The sequence below is a fragment of the Tupaia chinensis genome, unplaced genomic scaffold (genome assembly GCF_000334495.1).
Source record: "Tupaia chinensis unplaced genomic scaffold, TupChi_1.0 Scaffold000101_1, whole genome shotgun sequence".
In the NCBI taxonomy this organism is placed as follows: domain Eukaryota; kingdom Metazoa; phylum Chordata; class Mammalia; order Scandentia; family Tupaiidae; genus Tupaia; species Tupaia belangeri.
In genome coordinates, this window is record NW_006159565.1 from 5152379 (window position 1) to 5180317 (window position 27939).

The window sequence follows — 27939 nt, forward strand, 5'->3', positions numbered from 1 at the left end:
AAAGAGTGACTAAAGAGTTAAAATAGCATCCAGTTTGTGTAAATGCTCTTGTCTTTGAGGCTGCTGTCCCTAGCAGTGTTGGATGGCATAAAGGAGAGAAAACTGATACCTTAGCCTGCCTGATTCAAAGGGCTATTCTTATAGACCCCACCAGCAAGTCTAGGGAGCCAGGGAGATACCAGTGCCCCAGTGCAGGAAAACTGTCCCAGAGTCCATCCTGGGCCTACAGTGAGTGATCCAGAAGAGAAGAGTTGAGCAAGGATACCTGGAAGAGTGCATAGCAAAGATGGCCAAGGGCCAGCTGGTGGCATGGTGGTTAAAGTAGCTAGGTCTGACATGGTTGACTACATGGTTTGAGTCCTAGACCTGACAGCTTGAAAAACTCCAATGCACATGTGTATGAACCCAAAAGCCTTTGAAAAGGGAGAAATAGAGGAGAAGGGATTACAGTGTGACCATAGCCTGTGGGAAGATGCTTTTTCACTTTCTCTGTGTCTCTCTCCAGTAAGTGCATATATCTTCTGGCAAATTTAAAAGAAGGAAGGAAGGAAGGAAGGGGGAGGGCAAAGGGAGGGAAAAGGGGGGAGGTGGCCAAGCAGATTCGGCACCCATGGAGAGTATAGATGTTTTTTGGAAACTAAAAAGCACTGTTTCATCAGTTGTTAGAAAGACTGAGTGATCTTAGAGATGATCAGAACAAGGAGTAATTAATGGCAGGCTGTGGTCGCCATGGGCTATTGCTGTGATTAATGGGATGTTGGCTTCTTTACCACCTCCAGCTTAGTTCCATTTACAACAGTTGTTTGAAGAGATTTTGATTACACCTAATGCACTAATGCTTTTTATTATACAGAATCATACACTTGGCATACAAAAGGACCTCAAAAAGTTTGTGGAAAGATGGAATTAAACTACAAGTTTATGGGGCCAGTGAGTGGCATGGTGGTTGAGTGCTGGACTCCCACATGGCTGACTGTAGTTTGAGTAGCTTGACTTAGTAGCTTGAAAATTACATTGGATGCATGTGTGTGGTGCCCAAAATCCTGAAAGAAGAATGGAGGAGAAGGGATTGTGGTGTGGCCATCCCTTCTGGGGGGAGATTTCTCACTTTCCCTCTATCTCTGTCTGTCTCGCTCCAGCAAGGACATATGCTTTATGGCAAAAACATTAAAAAAAAAAAGTTCAAGTTTATTTGTTATCAAAAAAAAATTAAATCCTTGTACAGTTTCTTCCTAATATACATTCCCTATAAATTTTTTGAAAAGTCTCATTTCAAGTTTTTTTAAGATATGTTTATGTTTATGTTGCTGCAGACATCCTTATTTTACGAAACTCTTGACAAATATTTTTTAATATCCATTAGGTTAAAATTAGAGCAGTTCTTCCAAATAGTTACTAAGTACAAGGAATTTTTAAAATATATACATGAGGTACCTCCTCCAAATGTTAAAAATAAATGATAATTAAAGAGAATTCCAGAAGTAACTGTTTAAATGGGGGCAGGTTGGAGTATTTTTCTTTGAATAAAAAATTTCACTCTCCTTCTTATACAAATAGATATACACACACAAATATATACTGATGATAGAACTTAAAATCGACAATCTTTAAACCAGCAAAATATGTATATAACATAAATTTGTGGAAAGCACTCAATTGAGAATTGTTTGTAAGTAAATGTAGTCTATCTTATGGACATGTTTATGGTGTTTAAGTTGCCCTTGATCATTTTATTGCCCAGGAAAGATGGATTTGTATCAGAAAAACCATTCAGAGAGAGAGAAGTAATGAATCTGCTCCTCAGAAATGTGTACTAACGACATCTTGCACTCTACACATTCAAGAAAATCATTATTTTGGTCTGATCTGTTCGTTGTAACAATCTTCTGCCCTTCCCATCTGCATCAACACTCCACCCCATGCCCAACTGTAATTTGGGCTGAAGTAGGATTTAATATATGTTTTATCTTTCTGAGTATTTTTTCCAAACTTCACATAAGCTGATCCCCATTTGTAGGCATGGTGGTATCTTTCTCTTATAGAGAAGGTATTTGACCCCTTCCTTATGGAGAGATCACACATAAAGGATGCTCTGTTTGAGGTGATTATTTATGATCTTCATTGATTCTTCATCTTGCTTTCTCATCTTATTTACTTGTTAGAGGTAAGGGTAGATTTAAAATAATCATATATAAAGTAGGCATGACTATTTCACCCTGTGTTTAACCTGAATCTGAGTGAATCAAGGATGAAGAGTTTGGAAACCTCTCTATGCCTCACGATAAACTTGAGTTATAAATATGCTTTTATGTCATCAGGAAAGTTTTCCCTATGACCCAATAAAAATACACCATATTCTCAGTGCAGTTTAAATAAAGTTGTCGTGCCTAATTCAAGTGATCTTTTGTTCAAAAGAACCTTAAAGAAACTGTCAGCACAGAGTAACTACAGCCAAGATTCTAGCATGCCTTGTCTCCATTTTGATAGATCTAGGCCAAGCCATAATTCTTTCTTGATTCAAAAAGCAAAATAATCTTAAATAATCTGAAGTACACCTGTCAGAAAATTACCAGCATCTAATATGGTACCCAGAACAGGGTAGGAGCTCAAAAAAGTGTTACCTATAAAATGAAGATCAACCTCCACCACCCTAATTATTACCAAAGCCAGATGGCTTATTCTCTTATAAGACTTAAAATCTTGTAGAGAAACATACCATTAATAGTAGTTAGTAGATGCAATTTTAGATAGGATATTCGAGGAAGGCATCACTAAGAAAGTGACTTTTGAGCAAAGACTTGAAAGAGGTGAGGGAACTAGTCATGGAAAAACAGCGTTCTAGGGAGATGAAAATGTACAAAACCCCTACGTCATACTCGCTGTATAGCAAGGTCAGCAAGGAAATCAGTGAGCAAGAGAGAGGTGACCATAGATGAGTCCAGAGAGAGACCCATCACAGAGATCTTTGTAGGTCAGTGAAAGAATTAGAGTGTATACCTGAGAAAGCTGGCACATCTTGGGAGAATGTCTCATTTGAGCAAAGAATGGTCTCATCTGACTTAGTTTTGGATGAGATTACTGTGACTGCTATGTTGAGAGAAGAAGGGAAGTGAGAAGGGGGACAAGAATAGAAAAGGAGAATGTGAAAAATCATTCAGGTGTTTGGACCAAGATATTAACAGTGGAACATGAGTAATGGTCATAGTACTGAGATGTTGTAGCTGTTAGGATTGGCTGACTGATTAGATGCAAAGTATAACAGACAGAGAGGAACATCAAGGACGATAGCAAAGCCTTAGGATCAAATGAGTAGAAAGACTGCATTGCCATTTACTAAGATTTGGAGGCCAATCGGTTTGGCTGAGAAAGGAAAGTTTGAGAGCCTATTAGATATCCAAGCAGTCAGACACATCAATTCAGCAGTAGGATATATGAGTCTGGGTTCAGGGCAGAGAACACCCAGGAAATCATTTGCATGTATTCCTAAGCTACAAAAAGAGATGAGATCACCAAAAAAGTGAGTGCAGGTAGAGCATAAAATATGTTCAAGGACTAAACTGTGGGATATTGATGTTTAGCAGTCAGGGAGATGAGATGAAATCCCAACAAACTAAGATAAGAAGAAAGTACAGCAGCCTGGAAGTCAGTGAAAAAGATACTAAAGAAAGATTTATCAGCTACTCAACATCCTTCCACAGATCAAGAAAGGTCAAGACCAAGAATTAACCAGTGGATTTTGCAGTATGGAGGTTGTAATAACATGGTAAAACTAGTTTGAATGGAATGATGAGTAGAGTGGAATGTATTCAAGGGATAATGAGAAGAAAGAAGTTGATAATTAATTTCAAGAATTAACCTTTTCAAGGAATTTTGTTTTAATGGAAGGATATTCAAGGAATATCCTATTCAAGAAATGGAGTGGTAGCTAGAAGGGGAAGGAAGCTCTAGATGGGAGTTTAAGATGAGAGAACCAATAGCTCATTTGGGATGTTCCTGGGAATAATGTTATAGAGGGAATGAATTGTTGAGAGGAGAGGAAAATTGTTGATTACAATGACTTTTAGAAAGCAAAAGGGGTTGGAATCCAGTGTTCCAGAGGATTGGTCATAACTAGGGGCACTGATGGTATCAGGTAAAAGATGAGGTACAGGCCAGATGGTGGCAGATGAGTAGACCTGGTTGAGTGAGCTTGTGGAAATGCCCTTTGGATTGCTTCTTTTTTCTCATTGAAATTGGAATTAACATTTTCAACTGAGAGTGAGGACAGAGAAAGAGGTAATGAAGGCTTGAGAAATGAATAAATAGGTATCTAGAAGAATGGAAAGATATATAGAGTTGGGAAACATGGCATGACTGATGAATATCATCATAGGCTGACCCAAGGGTGGGGATTGTGACCATCTGTTTGGTGGGGTGTTTCATTCAGCCACATCCTGCTGGGCAGATACAGACAGAGAATGGGCAGGGAGTTGGTTTTAACAGGGTTGTGGTTTATCTTATCCCAGGAATTTTAAGAGTTGGCCAGAGAGATTTAAGGTTGTATGGAAGGGGGTGTTTATGACAGTTGACTGTGGTTTTCAAGTTGAATGAAGAAAAAATCGGGGCAGAATGGTGTTTGAAGGAACATACCAACCGGGGTGTTGGAGGGATTGTCTTTGTGGCTAATGAAGGGACCAGGGATCTCACAGAAAGTCTCTTCTGTCAGAGTAAGTGTCAGTGAGCAGAACGTAATCCTTCAAGGGATGGGAGAAGTGACCATGGTGAAAAGCAGCCTGCAAGGATGGGTTGTAAAACAGGATCTGAAGGCATGAGCCTCACTGAAGATTTTAGAAAGATTAGAGGAGCTGTAGCTACAAACTTGGAATGAAGAACATTGACCCCACTTACTGGTGCAGTGGGGCGAAGAATATGGGGGAGAAAACTGACCGTATTTGAAAAAGCTGCCAAGGTGGGAACAGCCAACTTACAGTTCAAACAAGATGAAGGGAACAATCTGGAAAAGGCTGAGAATTTCATCTCAGCATCTAAGAGGTACAGTGGGGAGATTTCAGATGGGAGATAAGGCAGAGGGCACTGAGACACAGGATGAAGGAACCTCAGTTTCTTGACATGTGGTGTGCAGTCTAGAGTCACTGTATAGAACGGTCTTGCCTGTGAGACACCCTACAGCTTATTACTACTAGGTCACGGCTGGTTCCATTTACTTTTTAGGCTTTCCTGGCAGGCAGGCAGCGTTATTCCACATGAGAACGGGAAGAGCCCACTCGCATTCCAGTGGTCTCTTTGACACCCGATTTGTGTCCCGCAAAGGCTGGGTATTGATGTGCTCTCACCCTGAGGAAGCCCCAGTCTCTGCTGATGGTGTTTGCCTCTCTCACAGAGCCGCAGGGAGCTCTGTCAAGGAGAGAGCCAGAGAGAAGGTCTGTCAATTTAGCTGTCAGGAGCAGTGTCCCAGCTGGAATGACTTGTGTCCCTCAGCTGCAGAGCACCTGTACTACTGTTTACTTCATGATTTTCTGTAAATGCACTCACCTATTATTTTTGTTAGGAAAATATTTTTCAAGGAAAATCATAAGAAGCCAGCTATAATTAAATAGCAATTGTAAAAACTGAATACACAATCAGAATGATGAAAAATTTAAAAAGCACTTTACTTTTTATTTTAGTGCTTTATTTTGCCATAGGACCTGTGCACTCACCATGGAGAGAAAAGGAAAGTGAGAAATCACCATGGCCACAGTTCCGTTTCTTTTCTTCCATTCTCTTGGGATTTGGGGCATGCATACACTTGTGCCTGGCATGTTTTTCAAGCTGTTGGATCCAGGATTCAGACCACAAAGTTGGCTATGTGAGATCTAGTACCTTAACCACCATACCACCCACCACACAACCTGCCGGCCTCCAAAATGTACATCTTTATACATCACTGAAGATCATTTGCCACTTGGGAAATGCATGAATTGGAGAATGCCCAAGACTCAAGACTTGCTTCTCCTCCCAAAGCTACTGTCTGGGTATTTTCCCATAATTGCTTCTACTGCCCTCCTGATGTCCCTATGTGGTTTACATGCAGGAGAATCTGGTTGAGTTACTGACAAGGTCATTTCTCTACTGTGCAGAGTAAGATTTCTCACATAAGGTCATGGCCTATGTGAAGGCCCTGCCATAAGGAGGAGTGTGTACATTCAGGCAGAGCAGCAGGAGGGAAGACACATGGGGCGAGAGGGACTTAAGGGTGAGGTGGCTCAGGGCTGGAGTCGGGTTAAAAATTTAAGTCTCTTTTTTTCTTTTTCTTTTTCTTTTTTTTTTTTGTAGCAACATGAAGCTGCTAGGAGTTCTTAAGGAAGAAGGTGGATTGATTTTATTTTAGGGTTTTTAAAGTTTATTTCTTTTGTGAGCAAGAGACACAAGAAGAGACAGCAAACCAAATAGTTGTTGACACCACTATCCACTCTCAGCCTCAGCCAACCCTAGATCATGAGCACATGCACACTGGCGTACTCAGGGAGCACTCCACATGCAAACCCAGAACCTTCCCATCCCATGCACATCAGCCTCACATAGCATTATGTTTTACCTAGGCACCACTATTTGCCCCCTGATTTGAATTTTTAAAATTGACCTCCTGTCAATTGTGCAAATTGTACATTTGCCCCCTCCAGGGTATCCACAATTGAGAGAGTCACTGGCAGAGTCCACATGCTGCCTGATGGCCTAGAGTCAGACGGTGGAGACAGCAAAGGACAAAGGATAGAGCTCCAAAGATCACATAGATCGTGAAAGGAACAAGACCTGGTGCTTGTCTAACGTGAAGCTGTCAAGGGAGATCAGGGGAGACTTCATTATCTCTGACTGGCAGGCTTGGTGGGCAGTGGCAAAATGTATTGAGACAGAAAACTGCAGAGGTGAGACCAGAATATGTTGAGTACAGTTTTAGACAAGTCAAATGGAAGGTTCCAATGTACTACCTAAAGAAAAATGTCCGCACACTGGGTGCACGTGTAAGAGCTCAGAAGAAGAGTGGAAAGTGGAGAGAGGACTTGGAGACTCCTTAGCCTGTGTTTTAGGTGTGATTATAAAATCTGAGGGGCTCCCCCAGCTTCCCCTTGCAACTTCAGTGTTGATATATCAGCTGATGTGTGACAATTTCCACCCCAGTCAGCCAGTTAAGAGTGGAATTGATCATTCTTCTTTTGAAAAAGAGCAAAGTTATCAAGTTTTTTTTGTTTTTTTTGTTTGTTTGTTTTTATTTCCAACTATTGCCTCTGGCCTGCTTATTATATCAACTCCTTTGAGGACTCTAATCAAATAGATTCAAACTGTATACTCCATATATCTTGCTTTCTCTATGTAATTTTTGTATTTTCTAAATTATTTTACATTTACGTATCATAATTATACATATTCATGTTATCATGCTTTTATACTAACAATCACCCAGATATAAGATTCCCCCCCCCTTTTTTTTTCTTCTCTTTGTCTTCCTTTCCTTTCTCTTCCTCTTCCTTCTCCTGCCTTCTTCTTCTCCTCCACCACTTCCATTGTCACGGTAAGGTCTTGTAACCTACACCTGACATTTTGTCTGGGTGCGTCACTGTAACCTAAAGGTCATCCTGTGGGATTTGCTTTCTACGACCAACTGGAGGATCAAAGGACACTTTTTATACCCCATTGAGAGGTGACTACCAGCGTTTCACTTCTCTTAAGTTTTCTTGAACACATGCTGCTTATGACAAGATTTGGGAGACAAAGTACAGTTATTATTTATATGTTTTATTTGTACAGCTAGGTTAATGTTTTCAGTGCTAAAGAAATTTTACATGCTAATCACTTTTCGTTAATTTAATAATGTTTTTAAAATTTGTAGTCACATTTTGTTCTAATTAATGCTGGTCCACTTTGATTTTCCTGGTTGATAGATTACCGTCCTAGACGAGACATGGACTGTATTCAGGCGTTACAGTCGTTTCCGAGAAATGCATAAAACATTGAAGTTAAAGTATGCAGAGGTAAGTTTTGAAATTATTACCTCCAATTAAGAACATTCATTTTATAAAGTAAATGAGCTGATTGCATTAGCAATGTCCTCGCCCTCTCTTTGTAAGTATTAGCTTATTAGTGTCACCAAGTTTTATTTCAATTACTCAGTTATCAAAAATAGCTTTTTAACTTCTGTTCTTTGTTCCATTTCTAGAGTACACAATTTAAACATTTTCACAACACAATAAGGTGATACTAAAATGGCAGTTAATAAACTATTCTTTTCATAAATTTTATGATTAGTTTTAAATGAATTTTTTGATCAGTTAACTTCTCAACTATGAGATCTGTTAAAATGAAATATTGATTACTCAACATAGATTTGCCTTAGATTTTTCCCTTAGAAAAGACTGCATACATGCATACACTTCCACTTCATAAGAGCTTAGATCATGAGTTATTTTGCTATCAAGCATGGGTTGAGGGAGGGTAGATAGTAAATACAGAATTATCTAGAAGAAAGAGGGCATTTCGCACATCAGATCAGATATCCAGGGTGGTAGTTACATGACTAATAGATATACAAGGTGATATACATTAGTAATATATGTTAATAGTCTTTTGAACAAAGACCTTTTTTTAAATGACTATAAGCAAAGAAAAATACTCCTAGAATATGTATTTTCTAAGTGATGGCGATGCTGCTGCTGATGGTTTTACCTCAACTAAAGAAAAGCTGGTTTAGCTAATTGTCTTTGGGAATTTTAGTTTCAGCTGACTACAGATCAATCAACAGTCACTATCTAATTAGGCTTCTTTCATTAAGTGCTGCCTTTCAGTACTATTTTTATAGTTTCTTATGACATCTTAAAAATTAATTTAGTCAGAAATGTATCCCTAGTTTGGTTCACATTAAATAAACTGTTTCTTTAACATTCTCACAGCCTTAGTCTTTTCCAATCCAATATACAATACAAAGAGAAATGCCTTTGGTAAACAACATATGTCCTTAATGTGTAGTGGGATCTTGACTTCAGTTAGAATTGAGCTGTCTCTGAAACTCTTTTATTAAGCTATCATACTACTATTCTACAAAAAACTAAAGAAGCTTCAGGTATGAATTAGTTCAATTACTTTAGTTCAGTGCTCCCGAGAGGCTTTAGTTCCAGAAGTAACTGCATAAAAGTCAAGTTAGAACATTTGTTTCTGCAATTCGCCCCTCATGTTCCAAATTATTGACAATAAAAGGTAGAAGTATTATACACATATTAAATGTACAGAGCAGCTTGTTTTTAAAGTGAGCTTTGCAGCTCATTTATTGCTTGGTTGTGAGTTACTACATCAGTACTTTAATGTACAGATTTTGCATACTGTATTAACATCATTGAATTTCCACAGTAATAGAAGCAAGAACAATTTACTAGAAACCAAAGGAGACAAACTTTACATACACACACACGCACACACACACAAACATCATTCATTCCATGATTCTATTTATTTCATGTTAATGCTTTCATTTGTTTAACTCATTCTGTATAAACACATTTTTCTAGAATTCAGTAATACGATAGTGAGTATAACAAGTCTCTTTTCATATGTATCTTAATCTCATATGGGAAGAAACTGACAATAAGTAAGAAACAATAAGTAACATTTTGAAAATAAGTTTGCCATGTTGTATTCACCATTTTAAGTAAGGTATATTCTTTTTTTTTTTTTTGGAGAGATTTTTACTATAGGGCGCGTGCTCTCGCCAGAAAGACTGAGAGAGACAGAGACATAAAAAGTGAGAAATCACCCACCAGGGGAATGGCCACGTCGCAATCCATTCTTCTCTAGGGATCTTGGGCATGCATGCACATGCGCCTGGCATGAGTTTAAGCCACCGAGTCTGGGACTCAAACCACGGTCAACTACATGGGAATTCAGTGACATAGCCATTACGCTAACTGCTGGTCCCGTAAGGTACATTCTTTATCTAAAAATATCAACAGAGGGCCAGAAAGTGATGTAGTAGTTAATGTGCTGGATTCCAAATGACTGACTCTGCAGTTCAAGTTCCAGACCTTATGACTTGGAAACATGCCAGGCGTGTGTGCATGCCCACCCAAAATTCCTAGAGGAAAATGGAGGAGGAGGGATTGCAACATGGCTATCCCCCAAGGGGTGATTTCTCACTTTCCCTCTCTCTCTGTCTCTCTCTCTGGTGAGCACATGCTCTCTATGGCAAAAAAAAATCTTTAAAAAAAAAAAAAAAAAGGAAAGAAGAAAAGAAAATTTGAGTGCTGGGACAGGAAGGGTTGAGCACATTAGTATATGATAATTTCAGGGTTAGGCTATCTGATAAATTGTGTTGTCGCTGAAATAAAAATTAAGAGATATTTAAATGAGTTTGCAAAGATTTAGTACACAGCTCTAATCAGTGTTTTGTTTTCCCCTCAAAGAAGTCCAGAACAAATACAACAAAAACAGTCTTTAAAAATAGAATAAAAGCGGAGCTGACCCCATGGTTAAAGGAGTTGGATCCTACATGTTGGATCCTGGCCCCAGTGGCTTGGAAAACATGCCAGGTATATGTCTGTGCATGCCCGAAGTTTTGACAGGGTGGCAAGATGGAAGAGACAGGATTTTTGTGTGATCATACCTCATTGGGAAGTGCTTATGTCCTCTCCCTCTCTCGCTCTGTCTCTGTCTCTCTGGTGAGTGCATGCATCCTCATGGAAAACAAACAAACAAAAGCAACTTTTGAATATATAATAGAAGAAAATATACCTGACATTAGGAATGATGTGAACCTTAAGTTAAGTAGATTGCCTGGCCCCAGGTAAAATTAATGAACAGAGATTGTCGCCTATGTAAAAAAGTTTTAAAGGGGAGAAAAGGTGTCTTATAAACATGTTGAAAAAGAATTAAATGATCTTCAAGTGAAGAAAATCAAGTTGCTTCATTCATCCATTCATTTATTCACATGTCTGTGCCGAGCAACTTAGCACTGTGAGTGCAGTTGTGAACAAAATAGCCCTGCCCCCCTCCTTTCACAGGTAGAGAGAATAAACTATTTTTTAAGGAATTTTCTAAATGTAATTTTATTTATTATTAATTTTTTTTAACTTGACCAGAGAGAGAGAGAGGGAAAGTGAGAAAGCTAGCTGCCAGTTACGGTATTCAAATTGTGACCTGCCATATGGGAGTCCAATGCCTTAACCATCACATTACCTGTCAGTCCCAAAAATAAATGATTAACATAAGCAATCAAATAAATAATTTCATATAATGTTAAGTGTCAGGGGGGAAATAAAACAGAGAGAGGGCCAAGTGTGGCGTGAAAGTGTGGCGTGAAAGTGTGGTATGAAAGCTGAGCCCCAGAACTACGTTTAATGGGAGGCCGAGCAGGCCTTCCTGACTGAGTAGGATTTGTGCTGAGATTTGAATGATGAGGGTCCAGGCATGAAATCTGAAAGTGAGCACATGTCACACAAAGGAAATAGCAAAAGGCCCTAGTACAGGACCAACTTTGGTGTGTTCTAAGAATGGAAAAGGTTTATGAGAAGTTGCAAGAATTTTAGAAAGGGGTCGATGGGGGTGGATAGGATCTTGGACATGCAGGACTTTGAACCCTAATTTTGGGTCATGGTAAGGCACTGGCCACTGGACAGTATAAACAAGGTAACAAAATGATCCAGTCAACACTTGTTAGAAACCATTGAATGGCCATATGGAGAATGGATTGTTGGTGATGATGGAGTTCAAATCTAGAATTCTGATTTAGACATAGTATAATAAATCTGAGGAGGCTTTTAAACACCCAGTTGGAAATATCAAGAACGATGAAATATGTAAGCCTAGAGTTTCAGGGAGAAAGGTGAACCTTCTCTTAGAAATAAAAGCCATTGTTTTGATTGTCAGTACTTTAAAAAATCCTTTTATTTCTATCCCAGTTTCTAGCTAAGTTTTAATGTTCAGACCATTATATTTATAAATGACTTCCACTCAGAGAAGCCCCATTCCTGAAGTCAGGCTCAGGATCTAAATGATAACCAAGGATGGAATTTGCTTTCCCATACCGAGTTCTTTTTTTTTTTTTTTTTTTACTTTTATTGGGTCATTGGAGAAGTCATCACGCATTTCTGCATAAAAAAATACGTCATGCTTTTCTGATGACCTCGTAAGTACTTTCTCGTGAGGACAAAAATATATTGTTATAAGAGAGAACCCACAGACCCATGTGTGCATGTATTTCACAAGGAGTGATAATGTGAGCAGTGATTCAAAACCATATGATCAGCTCCCAAAACTAACACCACCTGTGGAAAGGGAGGCTGTGCTGGTCACAGACCTGAGGAGGATGTGCCCAAGCCCTTGCGCTTCTCTGTCGCTTAAACTCTGATGGGTTCCCTCACTCTTCTTTGGGAACATACCCTGGACCAGTGCCACACTGTCCATTTCACGTGGTTTTCTTGAAAGCGCCTATAATGTCCAGGGGCCATAACCATCTCCGTTTTGTAGATGCAGACGCTGAGAATGAGAGGCGTAGATAACTTGCCTCTTGTCACACAACTGGTAAGCAAAAGCCAGTTGTGGAAACAAGAATTTGATTCTATTTTTGTTTCTAAATGAACAATAATATTACAATTTGAGGGAGTGAAAAAGATTATTTCTAAAATCACAATAGCATGCCATTCTACACCTAGATACATCTTGTATCAGCCAAAGCAAAATAGCATTGTCCATTTAACATTTTCAGAATAAAGCTTAAATATCAAGTTGAATAGCAGCTGTATTTTTTTTTTTCCAGCAAAGTTGGTTTTTCCTTGTGCAACTCAGCCTCATGTAGTTCTTAACTTGCTGAGTGTTTGTTGGGACTTGAGCTCGATAATATGTTTATGAGGTATTCGTTGGTTATTATTGCTGTCGTTAGAGTTTGTGTTATTATTATCTCTGTGTCTAATGTTAATCTGCTCAAAGTAATCAGCTGCTTTCAGATGTTCTATTGGGTTTGACAACATCCTAGACATCACTCAACTTGTTAATGACCTAACTTCTTTAGGAAAGTCAAAGGGATGATGCAGAAGGATCCTGAAAATTTCCTCTCATGGGCACCTGTTTCATAGCCAAGTGGGACACATCTTGTTTGCCTTACTCCTTCACCTGATTGAGCTCATTATTTCTGCTCTCTTAATTCTAAGGGTAACACAGTGTTTGATGATAGTGTCTTGTTTAAATGATACATATTACAGTTACCTAGTAATATAAGGTTCCAGGTTTTTTATCACACTGGAAAAATATTTAAAAGCATACCGGAATTCAAAATATGCATAATTTGTAATATGTTTGCCAAGAGAGACTCTTTTTTCACCATGTAATTTTAGTTCTATAATCTTTTGGAACTTTGTCTAAGATGATATCTTATTCATTCACATTTCCTTCTGTAATTTAGCCATGTACTCATGTGAAATAAACTGTTAAAACAGTTTAAGGGGACAGCTTTCATTATGGAGATCCTTTTTTTTTCTTTCTTTCAGTAATCTTTTTTTTCTAAATAATAAGGTGTGTGTTTATGATAAAAGTTTGACATTATACAAAGCCATATGCGAGGGGACTTCAAAAACTTAGTCAAAATTGGAAGTTAAAGTAGAAGTTGATTTTGTGGGGGAAAAATAGTAATTCACATATAGTTTTTTCATTATATGCATTTTTTCTTTTTTTTTTTTTGGAGAGGTTTTTGCTATAGGGCGCGTGCGCTCGCCAGACAGATAGAAAGCGAGAAATCACCCCCCAGGGGGGATGGTCATGCTGCAATCCCTTCTCCTCCATTCTCCTCTTGGGATCTTGGGCACGCATGCACACGCGCCCGGCGTGAGTTTTAAGCCACTGGTACGGGACTCAAACCGCAGTCGACTACGTGGGAGTCCACCGACATAGCCATTACGCTAACTGCTGGTCCCATTATATGCATTTTTATGAACTTTTTATAGACTCTCCCTCCTTCTATATAGAATATGAAAATTTTTCTAGCCCTCATAGGTAACCATTTGCAATGACCACCAGGGGGGTCTTCTTGGATCTATGTATTCAGACTCACGTAATTCTCATACCCCATGCTCAGCATCAGGCTCTCTGGGGAAGATGTGGGACGGGGGAAGGATGCGGGACAGGACAGAGGCTTGTGGCAGGCCTCCTAGCAGCCTCCTAGCAGTCTGCATGGCTGGCTAAGAGGTTTTTTTCTTTGCCCCACCTATCCCAGGTGATAGCTTAGGTACATGAAAGTAAGACCCACATGAATAGGTATGAGAACCGTTCTGACTTAGCATACCACAGAGGAGCCAGTAGTTCTTGTAACAGCCCCACAAGGCAGAATTACCAGAGTCCCTACCCAGGGGCATGCTAACTTATCAATTACCATACTCGGGGAAGACTAAAGCCATGGCTTCCCACCAGAGAGCTGTTGTTCCCAGTCCAGGAGCAGTTTATCAAGGGGGGATTATTTTTACATGAGCGGTGCAGCCTGATGAAAAAGTTACCATATCACCTTTTCAAGTTCCCAGACTCCTGTTCATGAACATTTTGGCAATTTTTAGATTTTTGCCATTACGATTTCTTCTCTATGAATATCCTTAAATGTGTGTGTGCAAGCATGCATACACATGTTCTGACCCATGTGTAACTGTTTCTCTTTGAGAAGTTTGGCAATTACTCAAGTATTCTTTTATTTTTTTTTTTCCTAGAAGTTTTCTGTGTTTTTTTTTTTTTTGCCTTAGGGCACATGTGCTCACTGGAGAGAGAGAAAGAGATAGACACAGTGAGGGGGAAAGTGAGAAATCACCGCCCCCTGGGGTGATGGCCACTCTGCAAATCCTTCTTCTCCATTCTTCTCCTGGGGTCTTGGGCATCCACACACATGCACTTGGCATGCATTTCAAGCCATTGGGTCTAGGACTTAAACTGCAGTTGGCTATGTGGGAGTCCAGCAATGTAGCCACCACTCAAATATTCTTAAAGGCTTAATTTATAAGAAACCAAGATGAGAAAATAATAGAGTTGAGATGTTCAGGGCCCTGAAGGCCTTAACCTATTGGGAAGGTTCTAAAAATTCCTTAACCATTCTCCAGCTGTGTTCTAATCTCCCTGTTTGCATATTCATTTGCTTAATGAATATAGTGTCTTTTTTTTTTTGGAAAGGTTTTTGCTATAGGGCATATGCACTCACCAGAAAGACAGAGAGACAGAGAGACAGAAAGTGAGAAATCACCCCCTAGGGAGGATGATTACGCCGCAAACCTTTGTCCTCCATTCTCCTCTCTGCATCTTGGGCACGCATGCACACGCACCCGGCACGAGTTTAATCCACTGGGTTTGGGACTCCAACTGTGGTCAACCCCATGAGAGTCCAGCGACATAGCCATTACACCAACTGCTGGTCCCATATAATGTCTTCTTAAGGAAAATGATGTGTTGGTCAACTGATAAACCCTCAGGGATACTTTGTATACTTGGTAGTAAACCAATTAAAACAGTTAGTAGCAAGGGCCAGCAGGTGGCATGGTGGTTAATGGTGCTGGATTCCCATATGACTGGACCTGGTGGCTTGCTTTCTCACTTTCTCTCTCTCTCGCAGCTGGTGATACTGGGTATAAGATAAGTCTCTGAATAAAATATAAAGAATTTGGGACCAGCAGTTAGCGTAATGGCTATGTTGCTGAAATCCCATTTAGCTGACTGTGGTTCGAGTCCTGGACCCGGTGGCTTAAACTCACACTGGGTGCATGTACGTGAGTGCCCAAGATTCCGAGAGGAGAAGGGATTGCGGTGTGGCCATCCTCCCTGGAGGTGCTTTCTCGCTTTCTGTCTCTCTGTCTCTCTCTGTGTTTCTGGCAAGCGCACATGTCCTATAGAAAAAACCTCTCCAAAAAAGGAAAAAATACAAAGAATTTGGATAAGAAGTTCTATAAAAGTCATGGAGTGAAGGTTGAAAGTGCAGGAAAAAAACAGAAACCAAAGAAATATTTAGTTTATTTTTTATTGTACAGTGACAAATCTTATGAATAATAAAAAAAAAGAAATTATTTGTCCTCTCTAATACTGAAGAACAAATTAGTTGCATGTGATCGTAGATCATGTGTGAGTGTTATGTCTGTTCTGTTTTCAGGCTCACTGTGGGCTGAGTTCTTCCCATTGGAGCTGCTGCTTTATTCAGAGTTTTAAAAATTGTTTTATTTGTATTTATTAATTTTCCTTAATTTTAGCAGTTTCTTCTGGGTTCCAAATAGGTTTCTCTTTTTGTTTTGAATTAATTTGTCCTTTGGTAAACTGACATGTATTATGCAAGATAATAGCTCCTTCTGGCGTTCATTCTCCACTCCCCTTCATTGACCTTGAAGGAATCTTAATCAAATTAGACCCTGTGTTTTCAAATTCCACATCGGTAAAACAGTAATGTCACAGCTAGTTAGTAAAAGACTGTGAGAGCCTCCGATAAAACATGTTATTGAAAGCAGCTATGAAGTGTTATGCAGCATCTGCTTGATAGCATGCCTGTCTTTGAAATTTTATGATGCAAATCATTTCTGCCGTGCTCTTTGTATGAAAACTGTGTATTTTTGACGCTACTAAAATCAATGTAAGTCTTATAACTATCAGTCAAGTTATGTTCTCAGAAACAAAACCCCATTAAGCGTTTTCTTTTGTGTCTCTGAGGAGGTAGAATTACTATTTAAGTGTCTAGGAAGTTTACCTACAGATCCAGATCACAGTCTAAGTCATAGAGAAGTTGAGACAGGACCAGCAGATGGCGTGGTGGTTAAGGCATTGGACTCCCACAGGGCTGGCCCCACTTAAGTGTAGTTTGGAAATTATATCAGGTGTGTCTTTGTCTTCATGTGTGCCCATGATCCCCAGAGAAGGGATTGTCGTGTGACCATCCCTATACTCTTACCCAGGGAGGTGATTTCTCACTTCCCCCACTTTTTTTGTCTTTGTCTTTCTCTTGGGAGCATATATACCAGTCTTTCTCTTGGGACCATATGTACCCTATGGCCAAAAAAAAAAAAAAAAAAAAAACCTGAAAAAAAAAAAAACCCTTTTAAGCCACGTATTCTTTTTAGTCATTAGAATGAATAGTGAAGACCTAGTGATCTCCCTCGGTTTTTGAATGACTGATCTAGTGGGCTCTGAATATATTTAATAAGGTAGTGTGACGTGGGGCCAGAGGGTCCAAGGGTTACTGAGAGAGCTACTGCCTCGAAGAGGGTCAAAAACCTCTGTTTGATTTTTTAAAAGGACATTATTTTAGTACATTTAACAAGGATTCCTCCTTTAGAGCCTACAGAGTACTGCTAGGGAATATGTGGTCCCCAAAATTCATGTCTTGAGACTTAACCATCAATTTGTTGGTATTAAGAGGTGAAGCCTTTGGGAGGTGACTAGGTCAGGAGGGTGTACCCTTCATGAATGGGGTTAGTGCCCTTATCAGAGAGCCCCGAGGGGCTCAGCCTAGTGGCACAGTCAGTAGCAAGCTGAACAGCAGCATCAGAGGCAAGTTGGTCAACCATGGATTTGGATCCTTGGGTTAGCCTGAAAGCACACCAAACACGTGTGTGTGCCCAATATCCTGACTAGCAGGAAGGCTGGGGAAAGGGAATCATGGTGTGAAGAGACCCTGTTGTGGGAGGAGGGGGGTGCAGGGGAAGGCATGAGTCATTCATGTGCATGTACATGTGTGCTCTATCATGATTTAAAAAGCAAAGAAACAAAAAAGAGGCCTGAGGGAGGCTGTCCCCATCGTCAGCCATGTAAGGACACAAGGTAGCACAACATCTCACTAGACACCAAATCTGCTTTTGCCTTAATCTTAAACTTCCCAGGCTCCAGAACTCTGAGCAGAAGATCTGTTACTTATAAGTTACCCAGTCTAAGGTTTTTTTGTTTTAGCAGCCCAAACAGACTAAACCAGATACCTTACTGATCAAGAGAGTCATTTTACAGTGAGAGCAATTAAATACTGGAATTGGTCATTGAGGTCTTCTTATAACATTCTTACTTACTGATTCTGAAGTAGATTTATGTCGGTCTGCCTAGAGGCAAGAGAATGAATCATTGCAAATAGGGCATTTTATATATTAAAATGTACAGTCAAAACAAGTTAAGGGAATTTTGATGTTTGTGCATGGTGAGAGTGTAAGTTCCATGGGACGGGCTGTGGCACCCATCTCCATCATAACTAACTTACGAGTTCACAGAAAAAAATCATTGACTTGTGAGAGTCCCTGAGTGTCACACATGGTCATCCTGGAGCAGCCACATTCCTAAGGGGGTTCCCTTCTCCCTACAAAGCTGAGGGAAGAAAGCACCTTGATGGCCTTTGAATGAAAATGGAAGATTGTCCGGTCTCACATCTGTCATTCTCCAGGTGCCCTGTAAATGCTCCTGGAAGGAAAGAAAGCAATTAGGCAAGAAGTCATTTCATTTGGATATGGACTTTCAGTTTGTGCTGATAGAGCCGTTTCTCACCTTCTATATTTTCCAAGTAATTTCCCCAAAGCAGCACCAAAGAAAGAAGAGGAACTCACTACTGGCCTTGTATTTCTCTCGGACGGCTATTTTGCATCGATCGTTGAAGTGCATTCTAAACAGTTTTATAACAAGCATTCCAAATTCAATATAAAATTTGCAAATCTGCTCACCACCCAAATTATAACGCTACCAAGCATATCCACAGGGAGCATCCAGTAAGCCATGGATAAATTCGGCTGTACCAAGCTCTCAGCCTCCTTGAATTTTTAAATAGCAAACAGTGATGTAGGCAAAAATAGAATGCCACCAGCTCCCTGACCTGGCATGTTATCAGAAACCCAGGTATCTCACCGTGTGGTTTATATCACATCACTCTCTCCACCTGGGAGGTAAACAGTATGCAAATCACAGCTCTCAACAGTGGGTAGAGGGACCAGCACTTAGTGTAATGGCTATGTCGCTGGACTCCCATGTAGTCGACAACGATTAGACTCCTGGACCCGGTGGCTTAAACTCATACTGGGCGTATGTGTGTGCGTGCCTAAGAACCCAAGAGGAGAATGGAGGAGAAGGGATTGCGGCATGGCCATCCTCTGTGGGGGGTGATTTCTCGCTTTCTGTCTCTCTGTCTCTCTCTGTCTGGCGAGTGCACGCGCTCTGTAGCAAAAACCTCTCCCCCCCAAAAAAAAGAAAAAAAATAAGGAGTAGAGAAGCAAAGATCATCCGAATTACCTGGGAAGCATTCCCAGAAAATGTAGGCCCAGGTCCCTAACTAGGAAATTCTGTTTCTGATGTGAGTCCCAAGAGTATGCATGGGGGGGGGGGGGGCCGCAAAAAAAAAAAAGCCCCAAATGATGCTTTCTGAAGCACAGCTATTGAGACATTACCTGTCCTCACTTTGGCATGCCTCTTGGGCATTAGCTGATCTTTCAGTGGTATAGATCCCCAGATCTAAAAAGTGATTTCCAATGACAAATAATTGTGTCAGAATTAATGACAGACTAGTTTAAATCTGGACAATGAAGCAAAAATCTTGATTTTTGTCTCTTCGATTTCCAATGACCTCGACTTGTTTCACACTTTGTCTGCAGCAAGCAAGGAAACTGTAGTATGAGCTCGGAATCATTTGCACATCACAAATGTCAGTGGCCCAAGGGGACTTAACACCTGAAAACACTGGTTTTTCCTTTTAGAAATGAATCAAATACCTAAAGAGAGTTTTACTCAACATCACACCAAGACTTAGGGATGGGGGCAAGGTTAATGTCTCCTGATTTCTGTTCCCATGTTCTTTGAGCCTTCCTCTCCATGATCATGTTTGCTCTAGAAAGGGAAGTTTGGGGCCAGCAGGTAGCCTAGTGGTTTAAGGTGTTGAACTCCCACATGGCTGACCTTGAGGCAAGTCATGGATTGGCAGCTTGAAACTCAAACCTGGCACATAGATGTGGGTGTGCCCAAAATCCCAAGAGGAGAATAGAAGAGAAGAGATTGCAGCTTGTGGCATGGCAATTTCCTGGGGGAAGGGAGGGGAGAGGGGAGTTAGCGGGTGGGGGTGTGATTTCTTGCTTTCAATCTCTCTCTCTAGCTCTCTCTCTCTCGCTCTCTCCAGAGAAAGATGAACCATATAGCAGAAATCTCTCAAAAAAGGGGAAGTTTGTAAAGTGCTCCAGATGAGACCAAAGATAAGAAAAATCTATTTTTTTTTTTTGGAGAGATTTTCACTGTAGGGCGCGTGCGCTCGCCAGACAGACAGAGAGAGACATAGAGACAGAAAGCGAGAAATCACCCCCCAGGGGGGATGGTCACGCCGCAATCCCTTCTCCTCCATTCTCCTCTCGGGATCTTGGGCACGCACGCACACGCGCCCAGCGTGAGTTTTAAGCCACCGGGTCCGGGACACGAACTGCGGTCGACTACGTGGAAGTCCAGCGACACAGCCATTATGCTAACTGCTGGTTCCCCAAGAAAAATCTATTCTTTATAAAAAAAAAAAAAAATCTGCCACATAACAAGTCCCTATGGATGCTAACTAGATAGCTAGAAATTGTGTTCTTTCTATTAAATCATATCACAATGACAGGTTTCTGTCATTTCTCAGTCCCTGAAAGAGACAATGAACATCACAGTAACAGATGAAAAATACAGGCATTTCAGTTAGTTCAACTGCATATTTATCCTTAAAAATGCAAAATTTAATATTCACAGATCTGAAGTATTTCTCACTTTCAAACATTGGTGCGGCATACATGAATGTCCTCGAATATATTTTCACTAGCTTATGTCTGAATGAAATTGACACTGGCTTTGCAAAGCTGAGTGAGACTTATACCAAATATAACTGGAAGTCAGTGCAGTTTTAGTTACATTTCCAAGTATGATTTTATACCTTGTATGACTCTTATATTTTAGCACTTCAGCAACAACAGGACAGCAGCTCCTGTTAGGGATATAACCTAATTATAATCACTAACTGCTCCACTGAGGCCACCAGCAAAACTTTTGCCCTCCTCCATTCAACAGATACTTCATGAGGGTCTGGTATATGCTGAGCTCTGGGGCAAGCACAGAGAAGATACACATAACTAGTGTGTAGTATGGGCTCGAGTTACCCTACCAGAGGGCTAAAGGTAGCTCCTTGCTCCCTTCGTAATCCATCTAGGTGGTTCCGAAGGGTTGCTGCCTTATGCCTCTAACAAATCAAACTGGGAAGAGAATTGCTTATTTGTTGTGAGTATATTTCTCAGTGACAGCTGTTCTTATAAGGCCTTGGGAACTGCTATTAATTTTGAGTAGTCAGAAATGCTTCCATCTAGTCAACTGTGAGAATTATGGCAGCCTTTTGATGAGCTTTCATTATTTGCATTTCTCAAAAGCCAGAATGGGCTGAAATTTACAACCACAAACCTGCAGGGTGCAGATGTTTCAAAAGCCACCAGTTAATCATGTGGATGGGTAAACTTGCAAAAGATGGGCTACAGCTCATTTGACCAATTAGAGTGCCATGTTGGATGAATTTTTCCCTCTAATCTTTAAAAATTGAGTACTAGTTAGGTAGCTAAGCAACGCATGAGTAAGGAAAATGACTAGAAAATGAGGAATGCCAATAAAGTACGCTTTTATCAGGTGTTAACAAAAGTCAAGTGTTTTTTTTTATTAGCAAAGACTCTGCGATTTTAATAGTTCTCAGTTTTCTTTCAGTGATTTATAATCCAGCTGCTTAATTGTTAAAAAACCATAAAAGATAGGCAAGATTTTTTATTACTCATTTTAATTTCTTCTCTACATTGTAGGGATGCCATTATTTATATCCCAAGTAATAATGATGCCATTTATCAAACCCTTTGCTGTCTGTTTCCTCCAAGACCACCTGGACTTAATATCGAGTCTGGCTAACCTAAAAAGTGAACTTGGCCGAGAGAGAGAGGTTTTAATAAAAGTGAACTTTTCCATTACTTTTCATTTGTCTTCTTAATGGCGGTAGACTGGCCAACCTATGTTATTATAATATAATAAACTTTGAAGACAAGATTTGAGCTTGATAGCTTTTAGAAGAAAATGGGCCCTAGGACTCAGAAAGAGAAAAACCAACTTGTAGGTGAAAATTTCACTCTGAGTGGGATCATTAAGAAATATTATAGTATCGGGGAACCAGCAGTTAGCGTAATGGCTATGTCGCTGGACTCCCACGTAGTCGACCGTGGTTCGCGTCTCGGACCCGGTGGCTTAAATCTCACGCCGGGCGCGTGTGCGTGCGTGCCCAAGATCCCGAGAGGAGAATGGAGGAGAAGGGATTGCGGCGTGACCATCTCACCAGACAGACACAGACAGACAGAAAGCGAGAAATCACCCCCCAGGGAGGATGGCCACGCCGCAATCCCTTCTCCTCCATTCTCCTCTTGGGATCTTGGGCACACACGCAAATGCACCCGGCATGAATTTTAAGCCACCGGGTCCAGGACTTGAACCACAGTTGACTACGTGGGAGTCCAGCGACATAGCCATTATGCTAACTACTGGTCCCGAGAATTATATTTTCAATATGAAGGTAGCTAGCTAAAGTAATAAACATTTGAATGATACTCAGTTCTTTCATTTTTCCAAACCTGGGATTCACAGATATCGATAATTTTTAAAAATGGCTGGGGCCAGATAATGGCACACGGTAAAACACAGCAGTCTCAAGGCTGACTCACATAGGAAAGTTCTAGGTTCCTATCCAGAGACCTCCCTGAGTACACTAGGCATGCGTTCCTATGGTCCAGGACTGGTTAAGACTGGGGGTGGACAGTGGTGCGAAGACCCTGATGGGGATGACATCTCTATGTGTGTACATGTGTTTCCTTCTCACTCACAGAAGAGATAAGTAAATAAACTTAGAACTGTATAAAATGGCGATGTTAATCTTAAGTAATTTCTCATTGTCTATTCTTACTTTTTCATATAGATAAATTTTTCAACCTAAAATTTTAGAGATATTTTGATTGAACATCCAAAGTAAAGCTACTTGCTTAGGGTTTTTTGACTCTCCACATACCAAAGGGGGAAAGACAAATTTCACTGGAAATCAGTAGACCTCAAAATTATCCATTTTGGTTTTTTGGTGGCTTTTATTTTAGCTGTTCTGTCTTTAGAATATGCTTTATTTACTGACTTAAAGAATAAGCTTGTCATTATGTTTCTCTTAAGTCAAAGAAATATGCTGTTTTAATCCTCATTTGTTTGTTTCTTGTGTCTTACTCTGCATAATCAAATTTTATAATTATACCAAGTAGGCCATAGGGCTGCTGTTAAACTTTCTTCCAGCATTCTCTACGCCTATCATATCTCCCACAAATATCCAATTTATTTGACCTCAGTCATCATTTTTAACTCTAATATACAATTTTCCCATAAGAGCTCAAATGTCTTTGCATCATTTCCCACTCCTGGTATAAAGATAATGGCTATAGCAGGAAAAGATGCCATTTTAAGGGCTTTTCTCATAAATACTGCATTCCCGTCTGTCCTTTTTTTCTATAACTTCTTGAAAATAACATGTTTCCTTATTATTTGGGGCTCCATTTTCTCTCTACATATCTGAGCCTTACTTCAAATAAGAATGCTATGAAGATTTTACCGGAAGGTAATGTACATTCCTCAAAAGCAATACAGTCAAGATAACAGTAAAATATCTCCATGGTATCTAAAGTGCTACTTCGAACTTAGAGCAGAGAGATTCTAATCATCAGCACTGGAGTTATAGAATTTCAGAACTGAAAGAGAACTTAAACATCTTAGTTTGATTTTTTTCATTTTAACGGATGATGAAAGAAGGAACTAGAGAAGTTCTATACATTACTCAAGATTATACAACCAGCTATTTGCTGATCTGTGACTTAAAATCTGATTGCCCCAAATCTCAAGTTATTAAAAGAAAAAGACATATGGTGTTAATTTAACTCTTCTATTAAATTTGTAAAAAGAATAACCACTTTTTATTGATTCTATAAAAATGATGCATGCTCATTTATAAAAATTTCACATAACACAAGAAAACTCAAGAAGAAAGCAACAGATTGTCCAAATTCACTCTCTGAATATAATTAATGTTACCATTTAATATGTAATACATTACTTTAAGTATCTAAATGAGGCCCAGATACAAGGATGGATATTAGATTTATAAAAAGATATTAAGATGAGAGAAAGAAGAATAAGACAAAACAGTGAAATAAGTTTAAAACATTGCATTCATTCTGGATATGCTATTTTAAAGTACATACATTAAACTTAATTTACTTGAATTTAGCAAAAGTGAAAGAAAATAAAAGGAAACTGAAGACATTGCTGAGCTTCAAATTAAGGTTTCTCCATCTTGAGTTGTGTTAAGCCTTCTAAAATATTGGGTCACTGGGAAAGTCATGACACATTTTTGCATAGAAAAATGCGGAAAAATTCATGACTTTCCCAATGACCTAATACATGTAACTTTAACAAATTAGATTATAATTAAGTAGTAAAATGTTAAAGTCATTAGCTTTCAAGTGATATGTTTCAATCTTATAGCACTTGACTCTTCTAAGTGAGATAAGATGAACTTTATTGACTCTCACCTGCCCATTGAAGTTTTATTACTGATTTTTATGTTTCATCCAGATATATAACATTCACATTCTTTCATATATAAATTATGCATTCTTTTCTCTTAGCTATGAGTTTAAATAGAGGCAGAATATGCTTTGCCATGGTTTTTTTCATTCGTCAGGTGTTACCTTGTTTTGTGCCGTCTCTTAATTGGATAGTTTTGGTCATCCAATGTGTTTCTGAAAGATGGACCTCAGTATGCTTTACCTGAATTTTTGTCTGTATGGGAGCATCTGTCTGTGACCTATATGCTTGAAAGACACTTTGGTATAAACTTCTTGAGTCACATTTTCTTTCCCTTAGCATAGTATATTTCATTTTATATTATTTTCTCAACTCTACAAAGGAGGAAACTAAAGTTCACAGAAAAATGCAAGGTCTGAGACTTGGAGTTCTTTTAGCTGTATCTGCCTGTTATACAGCAGCCCTGTTGGTGCCATGGTAAGGCACAGTGAGAGGGGAAGTGTTCTGTAGTCCCACATCAGGTCTTGGTCTTTCAGAGAGCCTGAGTGAGGTGTTTTACTTGTGCTAGGTCAGTTAGGCACTGGTAAAATCCAAAGTGCTTAGGTTCTAGTAAACAGTTTTCACTGAGGGCAAACCTTGTTAAGCAGAACAGAGAGCTCTGGGACTATTTCACAATGGTTATTTTTTTCTTCCCCTGCCAGATGCCCATGGGATTTTTTTCTAATCATCACATTAAAAAACCTGGTGGGGCACCCGAAGGTAAAACTCACAGAAGTGTAGAGACCCTCCCCAAGACTGACTTTCCTTGACATTTTCCTTTCTTAAGAGATTTCTGCTATAGGGCACATGTACTCTCCAGAGAGAGAGAGAGAAATCCACCCCCCCAATGGGGACTGGCCATGCTGCAATCCCCTCTTCCACCCTCCTCGTGGGATTTTGGGCATACAAGCACATGGGCCCAGTGTGAATTTTAAGCCTCCAGGTCCGAGACTTGAACCACACTTGGCCATGTAGGAGTCCAGTGCCTTGACCATCACACCACTTGCTGGCCCCTCCCTTTGACATTTTAAACATTCATACTAGCCTATACTGAGCTTCTAAGAATTCCTGGATTGCAGTATAAAGTTTTCCTACTAATAACTGGCTTTAGCAGCAGGCTTCTGTGCCAGGTAAGTGAGCATTCTCTGTACCCACTCTCCCGCCTCTCAAGTTTTAAGGCAGTAAGGAAGTGAGGTCCTGTGACCTCACTTCTGAACTGGATCTAGGAAGAGTCATTCATTGATTTTCAGTTTTGTTCAGCTTTTTTTCTTATTGTGAAGATCAAAAGGACAACTTCCAAGCTTCTTACATGTAGGATCAAAACCCAAGAGTCCAATTTTAGAATAGTTCTAGATTCATAGAAAAATAATAGGATTCCCAAATACCATATCTAGTTTCTCTTATTATTACCATCTTAAATTAGTATAATACATTTGTCATAACTAGTTAAACAATATTGATATGTTGCTATTGTTTTGAAGTCTGTGCTTCATTCACATTTCCTAAGTTTTTACCTAATGTGTGTTACAGAATTCCATCCAGGATACCAAGTTACATGAGTCATTATGTCTCCTTAGGCTTCTCTTGTTTATGACAGTTTCTTATCCATTTCTTGTTTTCATTGACCTTGAAACTTTTGAAGAATACTGATCAGGTATTTTAAAGAATGTTTCCAATTGGGATTTGTCGGATACCATCTCATGATTTAGTCTGGGGTTATGGGTTTGGGAGAAGGAGACCACAGAGAAGAAAATGTCATTATCATGGTATCATATCAACCTTACATTCTGTCAGTATGTCTTGTCACTGTTGATACTGACCTTGATCACCTGGCTGAAGTTTCTCCACTGTAAGATTATTCCTTTCCCTCCTTTTCTATACTATACTCCTTAGGAAGAAGTCGCTGTGCATAGTACAAATTTTAAGGGTACAGAGATAAGACTTCACTTCTGTGAGAGTGAAACACAATAGAAATTTTCTGCATGGGAGATTTGTCAGTTCACCCCCATTCATTTATTTATCAATCATTTATTGCATCATTGTATTTTTAGTTATATGCTAATAATTTTCTGGGTTTTTTTAATTGTTCCTACTTTGTCTATTAAAAACTATTTCAATTGATGCTTATAGTCCTTTTGATGTAGGAAATTGGAGTGCGTAGACCCAATACCCAATGCAGGAACAGCAATAAACCTGATTCTTTGTCTCATACTCATGAAGAATTAGAGACAGGGACACAGAAAGGGGATAGCAAGTGAAGTTTATTAGGAGAGAGAAGGAAGAGCAGAGTTCCCAAGCAGAGAATGGGTCCTGAATGGATTGCCAATGAGACACGTAGGCAGGGGTTTTTATCTTGGTTAGAGATAGAGACTTTATTGGACCTATTCTCAGGAGAGATTTGTGCATACATTCCCTTATGATGGGGTTCACATGCTAGATGGGTCCAGTTATTTTTCCTAATTTTGGAGTGGATACAAAGATCAGGAAAAGCCTTGGGCCATAAAAGACCATTATCTTCTTCCTGAAATGTGGTGGTACCAGGAAAATAGCCTTTGTTTTAGGTCAGTCAGAATCACTGCTGCAATCTGTTTCTTGTGCTGCTACCCCAGTAGCCGTTATGTCTCCATCTTAAAATTTAGCCATTTTGTGATTCCCTTTTGGATGTATACCCTAACTATACTTTTAGGGTTCCTGTCTCCTACTCACATGGGTGTTTTTACAGTTTTTACAAATAGTGATTAATGGTCACAAGAATTCTTTGTGTTTTGTTTTATTGAGCATTATTGTATAGACTAAAAGTTTGATTTTGTAGATTTAGCAACACTCAATTGCCTATTGGGTTCAGTGGCTCCTTGCATCACCTCTTGTAACTGTCCAGTTGGTTCATCATGGAAGTCATTCAGTTTTTCTTCTGGGAGGGAGGTGCCAAAATGTGCTTTTTAAGTTGAATTTTGTCTGTTTTCATTAACTTATTGCCATAATACTGCTGCATACGCCTCCCATTCCTGCAAGAAATGCTGGGCCATGTCAGAACCAAAAGGTCTTATGTCTCCTAAATTCATTTTTCACGTACTAGTCACCCAGGGCTTTGAGGTCTGGGGGCAGTACTTGGTGCAGCTTCAAGATGCATCAAGCCACAGGAGTTCTTATATCATTTAGGTTTATGATATGGGTGCCCTTTGGCCCTTTGCCATGTATTTTGGTCTTATCTCATAGTTTCCACCAGTCCTAGGTGGGCTTTTCATCAGACTTAGATATATCTGATTCCAGAATTAAGAAATTAACAGGCCCTGGACTGTAACTCTGATTATTATTTTGTGT

General features: G+C 39.6%; 1 protein-coding gene across 1 annotated transcript in view; it reads left to right on the plus strand.

Moving 5' to 3' along the window:
• The window catches only part of KIF16B (kinesin family member 16B), a gene marked incomplete at its 5' end in the record, with an annotated part of 299847 nt that overhangs the window by 220641 nt on the left and 51267 nt on the right, over positions 1 to 27939 (plus strand). Inside the window, 1 exon segment of the mRNA XM_027770001.1 lies at positions 7920 to 8009. Coding sequence (XP_027625802.1) covers positions 7920 to 8009 — 90 coding nt within the window.